At 39.1% G+C, this 22,240-nt stretch overlaps 1 protein-coding gene across 4 annotated transcripts in view; it reads left to right on the plus strand.

The window, feature by feature from the left end:
* The window catches only part of PRKG2 (protein kinase cGMP-dependent 2), a 34,160-nt gene extending 12,593 nt beyond the window's left edge, over positions 1-21,567 (plus strand). Inside the window, exons 5-19 of one of the 4 annotated variants that reach the window (XM_064651627.1) lie at positions 1,437-1,542; positions 2,812-2,875; positions 3,814-3,891; positions 4,848-4,942; positions 5,737-5,805; positions 7,140-7,238; positions 8,202-8,352; positions 9,605-9,741; positions 9,903-9,992; positions 10,203-10,344; positions 11,117-11,280; positions 11,982-12,104; positions 13,021-13,083; positions 13,957-14,023; positions 14,886-21,567. In XM_064651627.1, the coding sequence (XP_064507697.1) occupies positions 1,437-1,542; positions 2,812-2,875; positions 3,814-3,891; positions 4,848-4,942; positions 5,737-5,805; positions 7,140-7,238; positions 8,202-8,352; positions 9,605-9,741; positions 9,903-9,992; positions 10,203-10,344; positions 11,117-11,280; positions 11,982-12,104; positions 13,021-13,083; positions 13,957-14,023; positions 14,886-14,981 (1,544 nt within the window). In that variant the 3' untranslated portion in view covers positions 14,982-21,567. Of the gene's footprint in view, positions 1-1,436; positions 1,543-2,811; positions 2,876-3,298; positions 3,726-3,813; positions 3,892-4,847; positions 4,943-5,736; positions 5,806-7,139; positions 7,239-8,201; positions 8,353-9,604; positions 9,742-9,902; positions 9,993-10,202; positions 10,345-11,116; positions 11,281-11,981; positions 12,105-13,020; positions 13,084-13,956; positions 14,024-14,885 lie in introns of those variants that run through there. The other 3 variants (XM_064651628.1, XM_064651629.1, XM_064651630.1) reach the window with 3 other exon arrangements.
* Positions 21,568-22,240: the final 673 nt, after the last annotated feature.

A 22,240-nucleotide genomic window follows, 5' to 3' on the forward strand; every position in this document is an offset into this window, starting at 1 on the left:
AGTAAACACACATGTGGAAACCCTTTCTTGATGCTGGATCTACTGACACCCTTTTCCTGCAGTCTTTGAGAAGTGACAAGTAAAGGACTTTATCCAAATAGCTTTTCAATGGCTGCTGCTACTCAGCAGCATCTTCATGTGCAGTAGCTGTATTTGAAATTGGCAGTGAGATTTACTCCTGTGTTTCTGAATTTCTTTTTTTTTTAAGTTCACCTTTGAGACCTCAGGCTTTTTTCTAGCTGCATAACTGCTTTATTTAGCTAAGGTGGAAGAGACAGGAAATACATTTTGTGATAGCCTGGACTCTTGCCATATTTTCTTCATGAAGAGTAAACTGAAAGATGTCATTTAGGACAAAAACAAATCCAAAGCAATACCTTTGTTCTCCCATCCAGCATCCAAAAATATCTTCTGAGATATTTTGATAAATGGCAGAGTATATGGTTATATCATGTGTACAACAACCAATGACTGTGCATCATTTTAAAACTGGTATTTTTCTTTCTTGTTAAATTGATTTTATGTTTATGATAAATTGAGGAAGTAAATTGCTCTACATTTTTCTGGAGCTTTCCTTTATCCCAGAGAAAACAGTTTTGTTCTTTCTTATGACAGAAGGAAAATTGCTGAATATGGTGCTACATCCTTAAAAAGAAGAGATTAAATTAAACAGAATCACCTTCTTTTGCTTAAAAAAAATAAAACATGCAATGTGTTCTATTGTGTCAATGAGTGCATGCAGAGGTTGCTTAGTAGTTTGCATCTTTGATGCTGAATCTTGTGCATGCTTACTGTATTAATATTTTGATTATATTTTGAAAGATAATCATTAATGTTTCAATTATCCTTTATTTCCTTATAAGACGGATACATTGGAGGAAAACTCTGTGAGGGTTAAATGAAATTAAATGTATTTCTTGACATCTGTTATTTCCATCTTATTGGATAACTCACAAACATTTATTTGCATGTAATCTGAATTAGAGATGAATCCAAGCCACAGTATTCAACATCATAGGTTTTGGAAAACTTCAGCCAAGTTTCTGTTTCTTTCAAAGCAGCTCCTTTGCAGATTGCAGCTTTTGAGTGCTATGACTGTCTGTGATAAGAGTAGATCTTCACAAGTGTTCAGCCCTGTTTGTGCTCGTAGTAAATGGCTAGATTTTCAAGGTTACTCAGCCTGTGGGGTTGCATGGAAAGTGCTCCATGGAGAAACCATTTGGAAATCTATGCCTTACTTTAGTGAGCATTGTTTGAGTGGGAGTTGAATTCTTTTAAAAGTCTGATTGCAATAAATGCTGAATATTTTAAAATTTGGCCTTTGGCTTTTTGAAAGAGCTCATCTGTCTTGTACCATGACCTCAAACTGTAATATCATCCATCAAATAATTTGGAAACATTGTTGATTTTATTCTTGGTTTTTTGTTTTCTCAAAGCAATCACTAATGTTAAAACATGGGCATTGGACAGAGAAGTGTTTCAAAATATCATGAGAGTGACAGCACAAACAAGACAAGAACAATACAGAAACTTCCTTAGAAGGTAAATATGATGAGTTTCTATTTGGGCTACTTACTAAGATGCACAACAATAGTGTGACTAGCTTGTAAACAGAGAGAAAAAGATGCCCTTCATGCAAATACAGCCTCAAAAGCCTGACTATTTACCTCTTTTCTTTTCTTTTTTTTTTTTTTTGTTTTTTTTTTGTTTTTAAGATTTGTAAGAGAGTTTTTCCCATTTTAATTGTTTTTCTCCTGCATTATATTAGGAAACTGAAAAGCTTGAATGCTTTTAAGTAATAGAATAAATTTATAAAAAAGCTACCTGTTTAGCAGTTAAAACAATATAATGAATAAATAGAGTTAAGTAAATCCTCTAACTAGTAGTTAATTTGCTGCTGGAGAAGATTAAGGAATTCCTTGTCCCTTGGAGACTTGAATAGATCTGCATGTCTCTCAGTTTATGAACTAATCCCCATATAAATTACCAGGAAATTTGCAGAGTAGAATAATTCTCTCTCCTGCAGGGAACACTGAGCATTGTACCATGCTTCTCCTTAGGAAGATGGTGAAATTAGAGGTTTCAAACCATAGTTAGCTGATTTCATATTTTGATTTTTTTAACAAAGAGTGACCATTCTGTTATGCCTTCAAATCAAGATGTAAAGCCTACCCATGCATAGAATGTCTTGTGTATTTTTACATCCATCTCTGTCTTTGATTTCTATACATATTTCTTTTCTGAGCCTGAGTAGCTAGAAAGTTCTATAATTTCCTGACTTTTGTAAGTCTGAGTGATCAGAGTGGAAGGTTTTTTCATTCTTACCAGCAAGTTCACTAAGTCATCACTGTAATCGGATTCTTTTTTAAAAGTTGTCCGAGGAGTACTGAAGTTTTTACCTTTGTCTGATTTTGCAGTCTCTGCAGTGCATTTAAAAATATATCCTTGGATTACTATAATGACTTGGTTTACAATTACTGGGTTATGTATAACTGAATTTTGAAATCAATCCCTATGCCCATTAGAGTCTTTTTCTTTCATAAATCAATACAAAGTTGATTTATGAACTGACCAGTGTTTGCCACATTTCTAAGTTGTAAGTTGTGCAAGTTTTGTTTGTCTAAAAAACGAGATGAGAATGCTTGAACCTTCTGAATTAAGATTTAGTTGTATATTGTGTTCACCACCAGTTTAACTAGCAATAAAATGTGATTGTACAAATTGTGTAGATGAGAAAAGATCATGAAAAAAAGTGTTAACAACAACTTTGGGTTTGGTTTTTTTTTGTTCTGCGTTTCTGCTTTCTGGAAGTGTGTCCCTGCTGAAAAACTTACCTGAAGATAAATTAACCAAGATCATCGACTGCCTGGAGGTGGTAAGATACTGTTCAGTTCTTCTAAATAATATTCAGTAAGCTTTCAAAATAACAAAGAAGAATAAATCATTAAAAATAAAAACCAACCGAGCTTCTGTAATATGAGAGTGGGCTTGTAGTGATCAGAGTGGAATTCCAGGTTGGCAGCAATTAATAACTTAATATTATGTCACTAAATGTTATGGTTTTGGCATCAAAGTAGTCAAGAAAGTAGATAAGAGGATCTACACTCTAGCCTTTATTAAGATTAAGCACAAAGGTGGAGGAGGCAGATAGAGTGATGCACAGCCATAGCACAAGGGGATGAGGAGATTATGGTGTTGATTATGTGAAATGGCAAATGGCCTTAGCATAGCAGTGTCCTAAGCTGTGACTTTTTTTTTTTTTTGGTGGGATTCCTGGCAAGGGAGAACTTGTAGGAAACACTCAGATCACAAAGCTGGAAGTTAACACAGAAAAAATGCTTGGTTGAAAGTTAAACAATTAGGTAATTCATTACCTGAATCGTAATGAATGGTAATGGCGGTGAGGGTTCCTTAGCAGACACAGAAAAATTGGTGCCTTGGTAGCTTGCAACAGATAATTTAGGCATTCCCACTGAGATGTCAAGCCTGAAATTACTTTTGGAAATGGGTTTTTGATTTAGAACTCTTTTAAGAGTTTTTGATATTTTTTTTCCTTTGTTTTCCCTTGCTTCATAAGGAGGATGCAAGTGTTGTGGGTTTTTTAAACAAATAATGTGCTGCTGCATTAAGATTGGCCCCTCTTTTTCTGTAATGGAGTGGTTGCATATTATGGGATGCGATGTATGAAGGAGATAGGAAGTTAAACATTAATGGAAGATCCACAGGTATTAAGAACTCTGCATAGTAATCAGAACTTTCAAAAAGGCTAACAGCTTATCAGAGAATATTGTCTCTCCCTTCCCTCCCCAACAGGAGTACTATAACAAGGGAGATTATGTTATTCGGGAAGGAGAAGAGGGAAATACCTTCTTCATAATAGCAAAAGGAAAGGTAAGATTTAATAAACCTAATTATAAAGTAGGTTATATACAAACACATTTCAAAAGCTACCCTGAAGGGTGTGATCTTCAGCAAAATCTGTGCAGAGTGTTTCTGAGGACGCTGTTGAGTGCACGATACCGTGATAAAAGCCTGGAGCAGCATTTCAGAGGTTCAGGGAGCCTAATTTTCCATTCACAATGAACCCATGTTATACTGTCCTAATTATAATGTAATTAAAGTGTGTCCTGAAGCCTCTTGACGCTGCAGCAGAGATGTAAAGTCAATTTTTTTGTAAATGAGATTTGATCCTATGTCTTCTCCTGGATTGTTCAATATCTGATGGGCAAAACATAGACTTGTGAAATGCATAAGAAGTAATGGAGTCCTAGGCTTAATGGAGAGTGGCCTTCTAGATGTCTCTATGTTCCTGTCATTTGTTAGTGCCAGAGGAATAAGGCAGCAGCCTTTATCCATCAGCTGTTACATTGGAGGCCGACATGGGGCTCTAAAGAATCAAATCAGGCCAATTTTCATCAATAAACTTCCAAGAGGATTTCCAAAATGTTTCTGTGTCCAGAGATATTCTGGTTTGGTTTTTGCTAATGTGGGCATAGCAGAATGCGTGCTGCTGTGGAAGCAGAATTTCATGAGGGGGAAATGTTAGTTAATTCTTCTATCTGCTATCTGCTTAGATGAAAAGACAGAAAGCTCGTATGATCCCTGCCCACAGTGAGAACTGAAGTATTTTTCAGTTTTTCATTAAAATGTGACTTATTTTTGCTCTGTTTTATAAGGTATGAGGAGAAAATATTTGGGGGTGGGTAATTTGTTTTAAATTTTTGAGAGGTAGGAGTAATTACATATATTTGTAACTCTTTTCTGCAGCATTACAGAGTTTAAGACATTTATGAAATACACAGAAAGGAAAGGAAACCTTACCAAATTTTTATTCCTGTACTTTCCAGGTGATAGTTACCCAAAGTACAGCAGATCACTCACAGCCTCAGCTGATTAAAAATCTACATAAAGGGGATTACTTTGGCGAAAAGGCTCTTATTAGGTTAGTTCACATTGTCTGATTCATGATATGTAGTATTTCAGTTGTCCTATCACTATGTATTCGATTCTACAATTCATGACTCTTTGGAATATAATATTTGTTTTGATTGTAAAGTAGATAGATAAAGGTAGTGACTGAATTTGCCTTAATGTTTTAGTTTTTTGCAGAGAGAACTTGAAGCTATACACTGTCATCTACCTTTAGTTTTCCCTGTAGAAGTCAAATGCTGACCCTCTCTGCATTGTGGCTTATTGCTTAGATTTCAGTAAAAGCTGTGATGAAAACTTATCCCAGGCTCTATGTGACTTTAAAATGGATAAGCTCCATCATGACTGGACTGAGCTGTTGTTTCCATTGCCCATGATAGTAAGAAACAGAAAGAAGGAGTCACATAGTACATATTTATGTGAGTGATTGAGTAGGGAATCTTTTGGTTTCTGGAATGTTTTATATCCAAAGATCATTTCAGGAGTAACTAGTAAATCCTGATACAGTGCTAATTACAGCTCACTCTAATTTCTTGGAAGGTTGCTAAAGGATGTCATGATCCAAACCCTTTTGAAACCGGAAAAAATACTGTGCTGGATCATAATAATGACTAGTGAAATGCTACTATTTTTTATTTAGTTCAGCAATATTAATTCAGGTACAGGCTGCAAAGACCTTTGAGGAGTTTCACCTATAGCATCTGGGACCCTCCATGAGTACAGTGTGAGGTACAGTGTGAATCCTCACTGTTTTGAGGATTTTGATATGTTTGATATGTTTCTGAAAAAGTACATTTCAATTCATAGTGACGACCTCAGATCAGCAAACGTCATTGCAGATGAATACAACGTGGAGTGCCTCGTTATAGACAGAGAGTAAGTACTCTGCAGTTCAATAGAAGAGTTGCATCCTCTTTTAGTAGGTTAACATGTGACTTTCAGTAGGTTCATAAGACTTCACTAAAGGCAAAATCACAATGTTGTCTTAAGGGAACACTGAACAAGTGTTTATGTTTTTTGAAGTACTAAGAAAGAGAGGCTGACAGATGCTTGTGCACAGAAGCTTAAGAGTAGCTCAAAGTTATTCTTTTCTTTCTCCCCTTGTAGTGGTGATGTTTATTGTGGTCTCCTGGGTCAGACATTCCTGAGAGCTGGTCTTGTCAGTGAAGACCAGTGCAGAGAAGGTGTTCGGTAACTCTGTCTTCTCTGCATCCTCTGTTACGGGTCCCCCCTCCATTTAGTTACAGGCCCACATTGTCCTTTGTTTTCCTTTTGTTACTGATGTATTTGAAGAAGCCCTTCCTGTTGTCCTTGACATCCCTGGCCAGATTTAATTTCAGATGGGAATTGGCCTTCCTTGTCTCATTCCTACTCACTCTTACAACCTTTCCATATTCATTCCAAGTGGCCCATCTCCTGGGTGCTTCCATCTCCTGTGTGTTTCCTGCTTATACTTGAGTAATGATAGGAGTTCTTTATTTATCCACACAGGTCTCTTGCCCCTTTTGCCCAATTCCTCGCTCATTTCCTGAGCCTGGAGGAAGTAATCCTTGAATATCAACCAACTCTCTTGGACCTCTCTTCCCTGCAGGGCCTGTTCCTGTGGGATTTTTCCAAGAAGGTCCCTGAAGAGGCTTAAGTTGGCTCTCCTGAAACACCAGAATAGGCTTCCTAGTGAGGTGCTCAGTGCATCTAGACAATGCTCTTAATAACATACTTCAGTTTGGTTCACCCTGAGATGGTCAGGCAGTTGGACAAGGTGGTTGTTGTAGGTCCCTTCCAACAGAAATAGTCTATTCTAAGTCTTTTCTTTCCACAGTGCTGTTACTCACCTCTGAAGCAGGAGAGGTGAACTCAATCCCTTTGGCACTATGCACCAAGGGTTTTATCCACTGGGGCAGAAGGACTGACTGCCTGGACTCGTGCCAGGCTGGTTCCCAGGGTAGGGATGGTGGAACCACACTTAATAACCACAGTGCATGTGGGAGGCAAAGTACACCCAGCCTGCTCCAAATTATTTAAACATAGCATGAAATGATCTGAGGAGATCAGGCACTCTGTCCTCCTGCCCTCTGGCAAGAGGTTTGCTACTTCAGCAGGTTACTGCCTCTTCAAAGCTCTTAAAATCATGTCAAAGTGATAATGTAAAGCTTTGTCTGGATCATGACTTGAATGTTCAGCATTTTATAATGTTTCATTCGTGTTTTTAGGACCTTTAATCAAACAGTTGGAACTTATGAGGAGCTCCAAACTTACCTTGAAGGTTATGTGGCTGATCTGGCCCAGGCCGATGAAAAGCGACATGCGAAGTAAGTCAGAGCATTTGGTAGGTACATCTTTAGTAGGTAATCATAAAAAACAGTGATAGATGTAAGTGAAATCATGCATGGTAGTTGATGGAGATGGACTCCTAGGAATGAATGACAGCAGTCACTGTAGTAAAACAGTCTGGATATGCTTATGGAGCCCAAGAAATGTTTTCTGAAGCAAAACTTACATAGAATCTCAGTATATTGACTTTCAAACAAGAATTGTCTCTATTCCAAGAAAACTGAGCACAGAATAGAAGTGACGTTGAGCTCAAATAAATTTTGCATTCTCATGGGAAGTTCTTTGACTGGTAAAAACCCTACTCTTAACTCCTGACTGAGTTAATGAAACTGTATTACTGTGCAAAAGACTAATTGTCATTTCAAAAAGAAACAAGCATACATAAAAGAGACAGTTTATTTTTAGTGTTTCAGTGTAGCCCCTACTGTTTGCTTTTAGCTGTGGGCCACATTTTTAGTTTATGTGCCTCTGATTTCAACCTGAGCACTACTGGAAAATTAGTAGAGCATGGTTTTCTTCTGTTTAGGAGTACAGCTGCATTCTTATTTCTGATCATTCTACTGGAACTGGTACACAGTCTTCAAACATTGGTTCTCCAACTTGGAGCACCCAAATGTATGCAGCTGACCACATAAAAGCAGGATTCTCACCATGAATCTTTAGCAAGAGATGTCTTGCTAAAAATGCTGTTGATCGTACTCAGTGAACTTCAGCAGCATTTTGCTTCTAATTTACTTCCATAGGAGATCCAGAAAGAAAGTGCTTCTGCACAAAATAAAATCAAGATTCTCTTAGGAAATAAGAAGGCTTTCCTTTCCTTGTCCTTTTCCTTTCCTTGTCCTTTTCCTTTTCTTGTCCTTTTCCTTTCCTTTCCTCTATATAGGAGCATTAAAATTAATGTCAAGGAAGAGCACTAACCTGTGTTAATTTTCTTAATGCAGAGGAAGATCCTTCTGTGGACAGCTGACCAAAGAGGTGTCTTTGGAGATGATAGAGCTGAAGGAGAAAGTAGCCCAGTTCCCTCCTTCCCCATTCAAGAATTTAGAAGTTGTCACAACTCTGGGTGTTGGTGGGTTCGGAAGGGTTGAGCTTGTAAGACATTGTTTTAAACATATTCAAATAGTTCTCTGTCTTAAATGATTAATTTAGCCACTCAATAACGTGAAGGATTTTAATATTCTCCATGCCTGTTATTCTGCCTCAGACAGAATAACTCTGTATAAAGCAGTGCATAGTTAAAAAATATTTCAGGACTTGGATGTGCAAAGAAGCAAATCCATTCTTGTGTGCCTTCATCTTCTGTTGTTAAAAGTATCTTCCTGGTCACTAGACACGGTCATCAGTTTGTGCATGTGGAGCTTACAGATGTGCCTACCTGCATTGTGTTCCCTGAATTGCAGGCCTTTTCCCAAGACTCTGCTTAGACCTGAAGTAACCTCCACAGCATCACTTAGTCTGTATTGTTAGAATTGCTTCAGGATGCCCCACAGCAGCTATAACCGGTGTGATCTCTCTCTGAGCTGTGTTGACTGTGACATTTCCAACAATTTTTAATGGCTCTTTTGAGCCATATTCAATGGCATAAACAGCTGTGTTTCTGGGATACCAAGAGCCTCATGAGCCTAAAGTCTTAAATTCCACTCTCCCCTGGCTGAGTAGCAAACATCTGAGAAAAACCTGAGAGCATTTTGTGCAGGCTGCTGAAGGTAATGGTAAATTAAAGGAGACTTTATGGTTTTAGTGAAGTCCTTCACAGTAGTTAAACCAACAATTGTTTTATTCTGATTCATGCTTCACAAAAAAAAACCAACAAAAACTTTCACACTGGAAATTCTACAGCATCACCTGAATAATAAGCTAAAAATTGAATTCTCATCCAGCTGTAGAACACAGATTACTGCTTCCTTGGTTTCTGAGAAGCCCTGTTTTAACTTCCATCTTTTTATTGCATTTTGGATAATATTTCAGCATAATGCAAAATCATTTGTAAACATTCTTCCTAAACTGCCTCTGCATTTTGTTCTTTTGTATTATGCTAGTGGTTAGAAATCTTAAACTGAAGTTAGGACCCGCTGCAGTATGAACTTATTGTAGTACGTAGTACCTACCCAAACTGCTGCTATTTCACTTTGCAAGTGGGGACTGGGAAACTAAAAAGACCTGATGCTTGACTTAAAATCATCCATAACAGTTCTGCAAAATATCTGGAATTTGTCCCTCACTACAGCCATCAATTTTAGTCCTGTGCTGTGTTGAAAAAGATGGATATCAGTATACCTATTAAGAACTGATTGGTAAGATATCCTTTCCTTTCCTCATATGTATTCTTCGTTTTTATTCACAGGTTAAAGTGAAAAATGAGAACATGGCTTTTGCTATGAAGTGTATAAAGAAGAAACACGTAGTGGACACCAAACAACAAGAGCATATCTATTCTGAAAAGAAAATCCTTGAGCAGATATGTTCTCCTTTCATTGTAAAGTAAGTTGACCATAAGCTTTCCTTGAATGTTGACCCCCAGCTGACCCACTGAACAGCATTATTAGGAATTAGGTCTGGCATATATGAGTTCTGGGGAGAAGACACCGCAAGCCTCGCATTTTATTTTGCTTTTCCTAAATTGCTGCCATTTGTCTCCACAGACTATATCGCACATTCAAAGATAATAAGTATGTGTACATGCTTCTGGAGGCTTGCCTTGGAGGGGAGTTGTGGAGCTTGCTGAGAGACAGGTAACAGCAAAGAAAGTGTAACCTTGCCCTTTAAAATCACCAGTCAGCTCCATGGGTCTGCTGAGTAGGTTCTCTATTCAAGGCTTGTCCAATGAAAAGATTTTTGTTTCAGTTTGGTTAATATTCTGGGTGTTATATGTTATCTGGTTAATAAGTAAGGCATTTTTAAAACTTAACTGTCTGTAAGGATATTGACTGGTTTTGTTCCAGAGGCAGCTTTGATGAATTCACCACCAAGTTCTGTGTTGGGTGTGTGACAGAGGCTTTTGACTACCTACATCACATAGGAATAATCTACAGAGACCTGAAGCCAGAAAACTTAATTTTGGATGCTGAAGGATATATAAAACTGGTAAGATGTAATGCACTGTAATGTTATCCTTTTGTCTCCTGTTTCTTTGCAAGAGGGATATAAATAGACAGCACGTAGTTATAGAACCAGAGTCCCAGAGTTTAATAACTCTTGCGCTTCAGTAGAATAGAGGGCAGGCTTCTCATTGCACAATGAGAAACAAAGACGTTCTAAGCCACAGACAAACTTGGGATTTGCAGTCTCTGAGAGCTCTTGCCACAGCATAAATAGCAAAAAAAAAATAATTCTCCCAGGAGCTAGTTTTAATGTAAAGCGAGGAACTACATTTCCCAGATGCAGAATTACCTCTCTGTCCAGACTCAAGCAATCTTATGTTCTACATTCATTCATGAATGTAGAGGTTCCCTCTCTTTGTAGAGAGGGAACACAGTAAAGAACTGCCATACTTAATTGTGATTCTGAAAAGTGCAACAAGAATACCTCTCAAAGAACTTGAAATATCCTCTCTGAGGACAATGAGCAACCCAAAGTGTTCCAGGTAAATCTCATGTCCTCAAGGAAATCATGGGTTGTTGTCTCCAAAAGGAAAATAAGTCAGAAAATTACTTGTGATAATAAATGGATCTGGTTTATAACATTCAGTAATCCAGTTGAATTACTTCTCTCTTCTTCACAACTACACTGTGTAGTTGTTTTAGATCTAAACTAGCAACTCTGAGATCTTTGCAGGAGGGGAGGAAGCAATTAAGACTTTAAGGCTTCCCAGTGCAAAACACCTCTGCCTTATGCAGCATATGTTGATTTTGATCAGGTTGATTTTGGATTTGCAAAGAAGATTGGATCAGGGCAGAAAACCTGGACGTTTTGTGGAACCCCTGAGTATGTTGCTCCTGAAGTCATACTGAGTAAAGGCCATGACTTCAGTGTGGATTTTTGGTCCCTTGGGATTCTTGTGTATGAACTCCTTACTGGCAGGTAAGTGCCTCCTACTCTGAGTTCTTACCTTTTTTGTTTGTTTTTAGAGACCTTTTAAAGTTACTTTTAAAATAAACAGTTTGGGGGGGTGTCAATCAGTAAAGAGACTTGCAAAATGATACTTGTTTTTGTTTCTTATGCATGTCTTACCTTCCATCATTTCAGCAATGCGAGAGACAAAGTGTGGTACATATACTCAATTCTGGCTTACCTATCCAAGGAAAGGGCCAGGCACAGCCTGTAATTAGCTGGTGTAGACCTCCATTAACTGAGGATGATGATGATAATGATGTTTCCTGTGAGGAACAACTGACAAAAGACTGTTGTTTTTCTCCTTAGTGGGTGATGGGGTACAGTGGGGTGGGTGAACAGTAAGCAGAGCTCATTCTTTGCCTCCATGCACATTTCCATGACAATTCTTTGCGAATGCTCAGTGGTAACACAACATGGAAGCTTCTCTGAGTTAAACCAGAGGCAGAGCTGGTTTAGAGGGACAAATATGGTCATGCATTTTCCCTGGTACCTACAGGAAATTTCTCATTCTCAAACCTTTCTAATATCTTAAACAGGCTGAAAGGGTGAGGGTTGTAAACCATAAAGGTGGGCTTTTTTCCCATATTCTCAAATATTTGATTTGATAAGTAATGGCCACATCTGCTCTTGCCAGACTTCCATTTATCAGTGTCGCTTTCTTTTTCTAGTCCACCATTCTCTGGGGCTGATCAAATGATGACGTATAATTTGATTCTCAAAGGCATTGAAAAGCTGGATTTTCCTAAAACAATAACAAGGCGGCCTGAGGATTTGATCCGCAGACTCTGCAGGTGGGAGGGGCAGTTTGTGGCAAAGCCTGGGTGTGGATAGATTGAGCTCTTTTACAATTCAAACTAGAGTGTTGAATTCCTGACAGCTTGATTTAGAATTGTCATGCATAGCACGGTCCATTCTGATTATATTCAGTATGCATTGCGTGCCTCTGAATATGTATCACACCTCTTAGTCTGCAGAGGCAGCATCTACAAATTTTGGCTCTGGGCTTTCTCTGTAGCTGTGAATTTTTCTGAAACAAATCTTAGGGAAAACTCATGGAGCGTGGGCTGAGGAAAGAGCTAAGGAATTTGATTTTGCTATCAAGCACATTGGTTAAAAAAAAAATGCTTCCAAACTTACTTAGTCATATAGTTTCTACAGAAAACATAGGGCACTTAAAGACTGACTTAAGCCCATTTGAAAATGCAAAAGGCAGTATTTCAAAAGGGCCAGCATAACTCAGAAGCATTAGTGCACAGTGGCATGCACAGCTGGTGACAATGCTGACTTTGAACTCCCAGTTCCTGTGGGATTTCATCCATGGCACTAGGAACAGTGTGCGACATGCTTGTGCACCAGCATTTGAAAGGAACTTTGTAAATTTTGATTTGGCTCCTTCTGTAACTCATAACCAGGCCTGCTGGTCAAGGGAAAAAAAAGATGTGCAACCAAAATTCAGTCTGTTGATTTCACTCTGCTGCTTCTCACAGCCAGGTGACGTTGTTCTGGCTTCCTAGCAGGTTTCTCCATCCTTAAAAGAAAGGAGCAGTGAGCAAAACCTCATTATGCCTCCTTATGAGGCCACATTTTTATGCAAGCTACATCCCTGGTAACTGTTAAAAACAAACAGTTAGGACCTATAAATGCTCTTTAAATAAATAGGAATATTTTATAAATTCTTATCCTTATTGTTTTCCTCTTTCTTTTAAGGCAAAACCCTACAGAAAGATTAGGCAATTTGAGAAACGGAATTAATGACATCAAGAAGCACAGGTAAACAAAAGAATCTGCCAAGAAGAAAATTTGGGGTTTAATTTGAAGTATTTTTAATATTTTAGAACCCAGTCTGGTAAACCCATAAAGAGAGATTTCTGTTGCTATTGAGTGCATTTGCAGCTGAGCTAAGTCGTGCTGTAGCCTGAGCTACAGCAACAGAACTGTTGCATTTGCAGCTACACCAAGCGACAATATGAGCATAAATCCTCAACATGTTTATCTAGAAATGTCTTATTTTTTACTGGTTTTGTTGCAGGTTGTCGATGTAGGAGTTTAATTTAGTCCTCAGGGAAATTGATGCCAGTTCAGCATCTGCCTTTCAGACCTCCTGACCCTTAAACAGTTGCTTTTTAAGAATGAGTAATTAAGAGCTAAAAGCAATACTAGGTTTTTGTCCTAATGAACCTAATGAAGAAAGTCTTTCTTCTAATGAAGAAATTCCTCTGTAGCTTAAACATTTTCTGCTTTCTTTTTTTATCTGAGTTGTTTCTAAGCCGTGCACTTTCTGCATGTTCTTTGACTTTTCTGTTTCCCTCCCTCTTCTCATGCTGTAAAGAGGGTGGAATTCCAAGGAGACACATAAGTCTTTTCATGGCTGTACTTGTGCATGTATTAACCTGCCTGTCACTGCATCTCCTCTGTACAGAAGTGCCAGTGTTTCTGGTGGTCCTGAAGCTCCCCCTGCCTTGTATGGCAATGACAGTGCTTGAGTTTCCTCCTTCTAATAACTGTGCTGTTACATGGACAGTAAAAAAATTTCTTACAGTCCTTGTTCACATGTTTTTCAGGTCTTCATAGTATAATGACAGAAAACAACCTGTCTTTCTCTTTTGGTCTCTCCCTGTCTGTCTTCCATTTCTTTTTAATCAGGTGGTTGAGTGGTTTTAACTGGGATAGTCTGAAAGTGAGGAAATTAACGTCACCTTTAAAAAGAGAGGTACTGGCTTTGGCTTTCAATATCATAATGCTTTACTAATATTAGCTTGGCTTCAAAGAACAGCTGATGGCAAAAGCAAAATTTCCCATAGATGCATTTGAATTATTATAGTTCGATGTTTTTAGTGAAAATTGCATGAAAGAAAGAGAAACAGCAAGCAATACATAAATCCAGTTAAATAATGGAAATATGATTCTGCCTGTGTACTTTGCATTAGATTTTCACCATTACTAGAATAAATGGTGTTTGGTCAGAAACTAATACTGAAAAAAACATATTTTCCTTGGTAATGGGCACATTATTGAGACATATTGTTCATATTACTGTGCAGAGTACAAATTCCTGCATTCTCTTACTATTGAGTTACAACACACCCTTGAGTAAGCTCCGTGTTTTAAATGGCCTATTTCTCTTTGCCCTAACATGAAAAAAGATTGAGGGTAAAGAGTTTGAAACTCATTTTGACCTCAGTTTGAAACAAAAAATAATTCTGAGGTCTGCATTGAGTACCTACCCTGTGAATATAGATTTGATCTTAAAGAAAGTAGAATAAAAATTGTGTGCAGTGTGGCCCAGCTTTCTTACTGACTTTGTAGGGCTTTTGGTGAAATCCTAGAGTTGATAGTATTTGGGAAGTACTTTCGTATAGGAAGGCTAATGCCATTGCTCTGTTGTACAATTTAATTACTGGAGGTTTATCTTTTAAAGAATGAGGAATTGCATCCATTGAAACAAGTCACCTGTATCATACCGGCCTTTCATCTCCACAGTGGTAGCAATAAAAATGATGCATAATCAATGGACAACATTTTCAAAAGTTACTTTCTGAAACAACCATTTGTTTGTGTTTTTCATGTCGTAGTTGTCTGGACCGACTGATTACAGCTACTTTGACAGCTATCCACCTGAAGAGGGAACCCCTCCAGATGAACTTTCAGGCTGGGACAAGGATTTCTGATAGTTGTTTCTTCTGGGACATGTATAGCCACTCATAGGCTTCAGTTCTAAACCCACTGTCTTGTTTCTTGCTACAAACTACACAGTTCTCCTTGAAGAATAGAAGACCTTACAGCAACCGGAGTTTGTTTGGACAATGCACCAAAATCTGTGTCCATTTCTTTATAACAAGGGCGTGCATTCAGTCAACAGATGTAGCCTGAATGTGTTTTGATACACAGTGTCTCTACAAATATTTTCAGACACTATGGGTCGGATTTATGGTTTTGCCGTTAGAAATGTCAGTAGCTAATACTTTGATGTTAACAAGGTTACCATATGTCTTTATTTTGGATGGAGAGGATTGGAAGCCAATAACTCTGTGGCATTTGTCAGCTGACAACTATAGGCACTTGTTTTTCATTTTATCTGATGTCTGCTGTGTTTCACTTTTTCCCCTTAATGTCCAGTATTGCATTAATGCAGGAATGTGTATAAAAGAGACTTTTACTGAAAGGTTGATTTGATCTGATGCTGCAGCTAAAAGGGTATCACTGTGGAAGCTACCTCTCTGTCAGTTGAGTTTTGCAACAGGCTGAATATATGACACAGGTCAAATGAAAATCCAGTAGGAAACAAGGTATATATACATAATAGAAGTTGCCTAAAGAAGCAGACTATGGTGTGTATTTCCCTTACTGCTTCAAAGAGCCATGTCTATTTCTTAAAATGTTTTGCTTTTATGTAGTGAGAAGATAAAATAGATGGACAAAAAGCATTTACCTTGCAGGGAAAAAACATGCAGTTGGATGTTGTGCATTCGTGGTTTATATAGAAAAATTCTGTTGCTCTCGTTAAGAACTACAACCACTGTTGAAACAGGGGTGTTCCTCTTGTCCTGCTGGGCTTATGGGATTGATGAGTCTGCAACGCTTGCTAGGATTTGTTTCAGCTCCCACAGAGACGAAGTCCAATCTAAATTTCAATACTGCAGCTCCCACAGCTCACTGCATTTCACATGCTGGGTGGAAAACCTCCCAGGAAACTTGTACTATGTGCTCAGGGTTTAGTTACTGCTGGATAGTCTTCCTAGCTGCTGCTGGTCATGACTTTTCCACCGGGTGAGGGAGGGACTGCCACAGGGGCAGTTCCATGGTTTGTTACATGGTTATAATTATCTTTTACTGCTGAGTGGCTATTGCTTTGACAGCAAATCAATTTAAATATTTTGTATAACCTTCACTCTGAATAAGGCAGTAGAACATTTTCCATTGAATTTAATGAAGGTTGGATTGAGCCCTTGAAAGAAGACACTACATGTTCGGCTGGTTTTGTTTCCCCACTTGTTTGCAAATTATTATGGAAACTTTCAGCCAGCAAAGCCTGTGCAAAATGGTGGTAAGCACACACAGTCAGAGAGGATGGAGCAGAGTCTGTAAGCTGGGATTGTAGATGCTTTCCACTAGCTCTGTTTAGCAATACCAAAGACCAGATTTTCTTTTCAGGAAACTGAAAGTTAGATATTCGTGTTTCTCTGTGCATTTTTCTTTCTCTCATAAGTATTTTTTATTGCAGTCAAAATAATATTGCACCAAGTTTTATAAAATCTTTTGAATGTATTTTTCCATTGTACTTACAGGTAGTTTCCTTATATATATATATAAATAATAATGGTGTGTATATATATATATATATATATGTATGTTTTTTAAGTGAAGAAATAGCTGTATGATAAGTTTAGTGCAGTTAGCATTAAGTCTTTGCAGCTGTAGGATATATTTTCATTATAAAGTTTAACTTATCTTGTTTATTTGTGTGCAAATAAAGTAAGATTACAGTGTAATGGGCAGGACATTAATATTTTAGAAGCGCATTCCATACAGCAGTCCAGATTCATAGGCATGATTTATACTTCTTGTCTATGTGATTCAGAAGAGACTGAGGCAGAAAAGACTGCCCTGGAGGGGCATCAGAATCACTGATGTCATTTCTTGCACCCTGTCCCTCACTCAGATTATGTTTTCCCTAGTGAGTGCTGAGAAAGTGAATGCATAAGAAGCTACAATAAATGAAGTCACAGATCATTTCGTGCTTATGTAGAGTACACATGTACATTTGATTCATTTTATTTCTAGCACATATGCAGTTGACTGAGCTGAAGTTTTCCAGAAACAAGCAGCAGCTGATACAGTAGAGGCTAAACATTACTTGAACTAACGCCAAATGTCTTTGACAGACAGATGTACTTCAGACTTCAACATGGCACCAGTGGAGTTATGCTGATGTGAAACAAGCAGATAAATGGGTGATTCAGGCTCAAGTAGCTTCACAGTGCAGGAGATCATGGGGAAACTGAATGGACAGTCATGATGATGATTAGATTATGCTTATTGTTGCCTTTTCTGATTTAATGTCATTGAATAACAGATTTTGACATTCAGGTTTTGATTATGCTGTGGATATGTTAGTAACTGTCTGAGTTCTGTCCTTGGTGTTCTTATCTGTGCTTTGCCTTCCTGTCTTGTCAGCTTTGCTTTTATTGTGTGGCTCCCTGAGAAACCCAGCTGTAGCTATGCTTTTTAACCTATACTTCTGCCTCAAAAGAACATGCCTCAGGAGGCAGGAAGGATGATGTTTCTTCCTGACAGAGAGCAGAGATGAGGAGCAGTTAGCCTGGGCTGGGTAGATCAAAGTGCCTTCCCCCAGCTACCACATCAGAGTGGTGAACACTTGAGAGAGACTTGTAGGCAGGAGCAGAAGCACAGTGAGAGAGAAAAGTCCCAGGCATGTGATAATTCTAGCCAGTTTTTAGTGCAAATGATTAATTTTCACCATGTCCTCACAGCTGCCTCTTCAGGCTTTGAAAAGGGTGAGGTTGGCCACCCCAGTGCCTGAATGCATCACCTCTTAGTAGAAAGGGGAAGAAGTAACCTCAGTGCCACAAATGTTTGCATTTGATCATAGAAGGGACTGTGGAGAAGATGTTAGAGAGTGTAAGCCTGTAAGATTTTTGTGTTTAATGAGAAGAAATAGCTGTCCTGATATTTAGGGAGTCTCTGTGATTTTAGGCAAGACTTAACAGGTCTTACTTGCAATGAAAAGCATCTGAGATCCCTTTCTCTTCCCGCTACTCAGGGCTACCTCTGAACACACACAGCTTTCCCCTGCTGTGGTCCCCAGGGACCTTGTGATGTAATGGCAAGAATAATTTTTTATCTTTATTTGACAAAGTCCTGGGAGATTTAAGTCCCCTGATGATTTTAAAGCCCCTCCAGCGAGCTGTGTGTAGCTTTGGGGTTTGACACCTTTGACAGTTTCACAATTTGGCTTCCTCAAGATTGCATAGAAAGTGTGGGAAACAAGCGACCATTAAAGTCAGCTTTCCCAACTGTAGCGTAGCACATTGTCGTAAATTCATCCTCCCCTCCCACTGTTTGCAAGGCAGCACAAGACTGATGCTCTTTATCTCTTAAGTTCCTTGTGCCTGAATGTTGTAGCAGCAGTAAAATCGGTAATTCCTCCCAAAAGTGGAAAGCAAGGAGGAGGTTCTGCAGAGAGCAGATGTGAAATTAAATGCATCCATAATCATGCAGAGCTGCAACCTGTCTTCCTCAAACCTTTATGTTCCTATGGCTTTGGGAACCTGGGACACCTCCAGGCGTGAGACTCAACACAGATTTATTCAGTAGGCTGGACCAGCAGGGAATGACTGAGCAGTCAGAAGCATCTTTTCCCCTTGTGAGTCAGTCTCTGCTCTTGTCACTGTCTTGTAATAAAAGGCAATTGTGTGCAACACGATGCCAGACAGGGAGTTACAAGTTCAAAGCAAACAGAGTTGAACAGCAGGCACAGAAAAGGCAGGTAATTATTTTCTCACAAATCCATGATCTATTGTTTGCTACAAAAATATTGCTCAGTGGTCTGTCTTGGGGACAGCGTTACATCAGTGGTCAGGTGTATCCTTTGGCAGAACTCCCAAATGTGAGCTCATTGCGACTCCTAATATTCTGCGGCTCATCACTGGTTGAGAGGACTTGGGAAAAAGTACTGAAATAAGGTAAGCTCCTCATCCACAGAAAGCAGAGGCACACTGTGGCTGACCCCCACCAGCCAGCATTTCATTGATGTGTGGCAGATGAGAAGTGGCCCTTCTCTTTTTTAGCTCATCTGACATGCTTGCAGAGCCAAAATCTGTTGCACGTACCAAGCTGCAGACCAGCAATGGCAAAAGACAGAATTAACATTCCAATTAAATTATGGTGCTAATAGCAGGAGACACAGCTGCTGAACAGTCTAGCTAGTCACTGGGGACATCCCCGGGTAGATTGTTTTCCATGCTGCCTTACTCAGCCAGAAACATTTCAGAAAAAGAAAGCTGAAACCCACCCTAATGGGACTCCAAAGAGCACCCAGACATGAAGTGCAGGTACTGTGGTAGTGCCTGGCTGCCGAGAGCCTGCGGTAGAGATGTTCCTAATCAGCTTCCCTGAAGGGGAGGAGGAGCAACAGAAACATGCCAGGCCTTATCTTGAACTATGTCCCTTGTGGTGCCTCGTCCTGCTGGGACCAAAGCAGAGGGGAGCTGTGTTCTAGTTCCTTCAGCTTGTGCATTGTCTGTCACACCGGGGGATTGTACTTGGGCACCAGAAGCAAATATTTACCTGGGGTCTGACTACCCTTCTCAGTCTTATGGGCAGGCTGATGATCCCCCAGCCCTCCCATGGACAGTTAGAAAGCTGCAGGGTACTTTCTCCTCTGCACTGTGTTAGGAAGATACAGTGTGGTGCTGATGAAGTGAAGTACCACAAGAAGGTTAAAAATTCACTGAATCTCTGAAGCACAGCACAGAACAAGTAAAAGAACTTAGGAAAAAAGAGGAATAACCAAGCCTAGACAAACCAAGAGCTATGATCAGAGAAGTGAAGAACAGGACACTATGAATCAAACCACAAAGCCAAAGAATAACTCTGCTCAAACTTTGGGCTCATTCACATTGTAAAATACCCACAGGCTAAGATTAGCCCACAGGCTAAGCTTTTCCCTTACTCACATTAGCCCCTTCCTCACAGAGCATGCATAGTAAAGTAAGTGTGTACTGTATCTTTAAATGGAGGCAAATCAATGTTAAAACAATTACTATAGTTTTTTACTATAGCTTGTTACATGTACAGGACATGTTGATTTCTATTGATTTGAAGTGTATAAAAATGGGCTCTTGGCATACTGAAGGTGTGCTAGCTTTGTAGATTTATCACCTAGCACCCATCTCTGCACAGACATGAAATAAAATCAAACATCTTGACTGTGTGTGGATTGGCTCTTGCACACTGGGTGAAAGAACGCCACTTTAGTGACGTTCTTCTAAGAAAGGAACATGCTGTAATTCTATCAGAAGGCAACCTGGGGAGCTGTTCAGACCCCCTCAAGGGCCCACTTTTCAACTGAGGCCCAGAGGTGTGTACCTCAAAAGCATCAAGAGTATTGTAAAGGATATTATTTTAGTGATAGTGTTACTCACACCTTGAACACAGAAATAGGATATATTGGCACAAAACTGAGGTTGTCTTGTCAAGCTCTATGAAATCTATTTTGCAACAAGCACTCTACAAATTGAAGACTAGATTTAGTTAGGTTTATTGTTTGAGCTGCTGTGGGTTTTAACAATAGGCATTATCACAGTGAATTTTATAAATTCTATGGATTTATTTGTGCAGCTGTTACAAGACAACTGTCGGAAACTACTGCATCTGGTTTTGCTTGCAGGGCCTGATGTCTACTGAAAATCCAAGCCTGCTTCCAGCTTATCAGGTGGCATTTCCCATGTCTCCTAATGACACCAGGAGCAACCAATGGATTAAAAAGTGAATCCTATTGTACAGTCAGCCTGTGCACATCACTACTTCTGACTGTCCTTAAAGTCAAGACAGGAGTCACAACAGCTCCACACCAGAGACACAGGCTCTTTTTCATTACCAAGACACAGCAGTGAAAAGCTTTTTGTTTTCTGCAGCAATCTGTCTTTCCAGCCAGGAGAAAAGCACAGCTTTTGTTTTCCAGTTTTTAAGTCTATCTGATTTGGAAATAGAGTGCCTGACTTTTCTCCTGCCCCTTTCCCTTAGAGAAGGCTCCCAGATTTGGGTCCAGCCTGGCCAAATAGTAGCTTAATAACTTAATGGTTTTCAAGTTCCTCCAGCCTAAAAACTACCAGAATGCTGCTGTTTGCATACCATAGAGGTACAGCACAAAACTCCAAACCAAACCAAAAACAAAACAAACAAACAACCCCCACCACCATCCAAAATACCCTACATTCTTACAATCTCTTGCCTGAATGCTTTTAAAGCTCTCATTACAAAAAACTTTTAATGTTACTAGAGCTCAAAGAGGCTAGAATTTGGCCTGTACTGGTATTCACAGGCTGATGACTATCTGGTTTCCCTGCAGAGTATTTGTTTTCCCCTGTTTGCATGGGCATTTCATAGCACAGCAAAGGAAAGAAAGGCATTTTGAAAAGGAAGATAATGTAGTTCCAACAAGAATTGGCCGAGTGACAGATGTAAAACCTAAAATTACTTGAAATTCAGCCAATAAAAGAGAGTTTAAAGTGATTTCTGACTGTATAGCTTTACTATAACATCATTAGAGGGACCATCCAATTTAAGTTGAGTTTTTTAAATTACCCATTTGCAGGACATGTTCTTTCAGCAATGCTTTGGTTAAAAGTGCTTTCAAGAGCAAGCTGAAAGTCTTGTGGTTGAAGGCTTTTATCTTTCCAGTTTATATTTTTTCTGGCTTGTATTTTTTCTCCAGGTCAAGAGCCTTGGATGTTGCAGACCAACAAATCTCTATACGAAGCATTGAAGCCGAGTAGATTTATATCAACTGGAGGTCATTCAGCAGTTTTTCTAGCTGCCCATAGAAAAGAACTGATGCACAGATTCAGCTGTGGTTTCAGAGTGCACTGGCCAGAATTGTCAGTGTAACTCCTGTATCATCTGATTTTCTTCCTAGCTTTCTTCTTAGAATCACCAGAGATGGAAAACCACCCACTTGTTGTGGTTACCACAGGCAAAACCCAAACAAGCAAGCAAACCAAACCAAACCAAACCAAACCAAACCAAACAAACAAAAAAAAACCAGAAAAGGCTCTTAGCATTTTTATTGAAGCAGAACTTGCTGTGAGGCCTGGCCTGAGCAGGACAAGGGCTGCCAGTGTCATCCCAGAAACATCCCCCAAAAATGAGACAGCTGTCACAGAAATCACAGGCTGAACATCCTTTG

Source organism: Pseudopipra pipra, chromosome 4 (genome assembly GCF_036250125.1).
Source record: "Pseudopipra pipra isolate bDixPip1 chromosome 4, bDixPip1.hap1, whole genome shotgun sequence".
Lineage (NCBI taxonomy): Eukaryota > Metazoa > Chordata > Aves > Passeriformes > Pipridae > Pseudopipra > Pseudopipra pipra.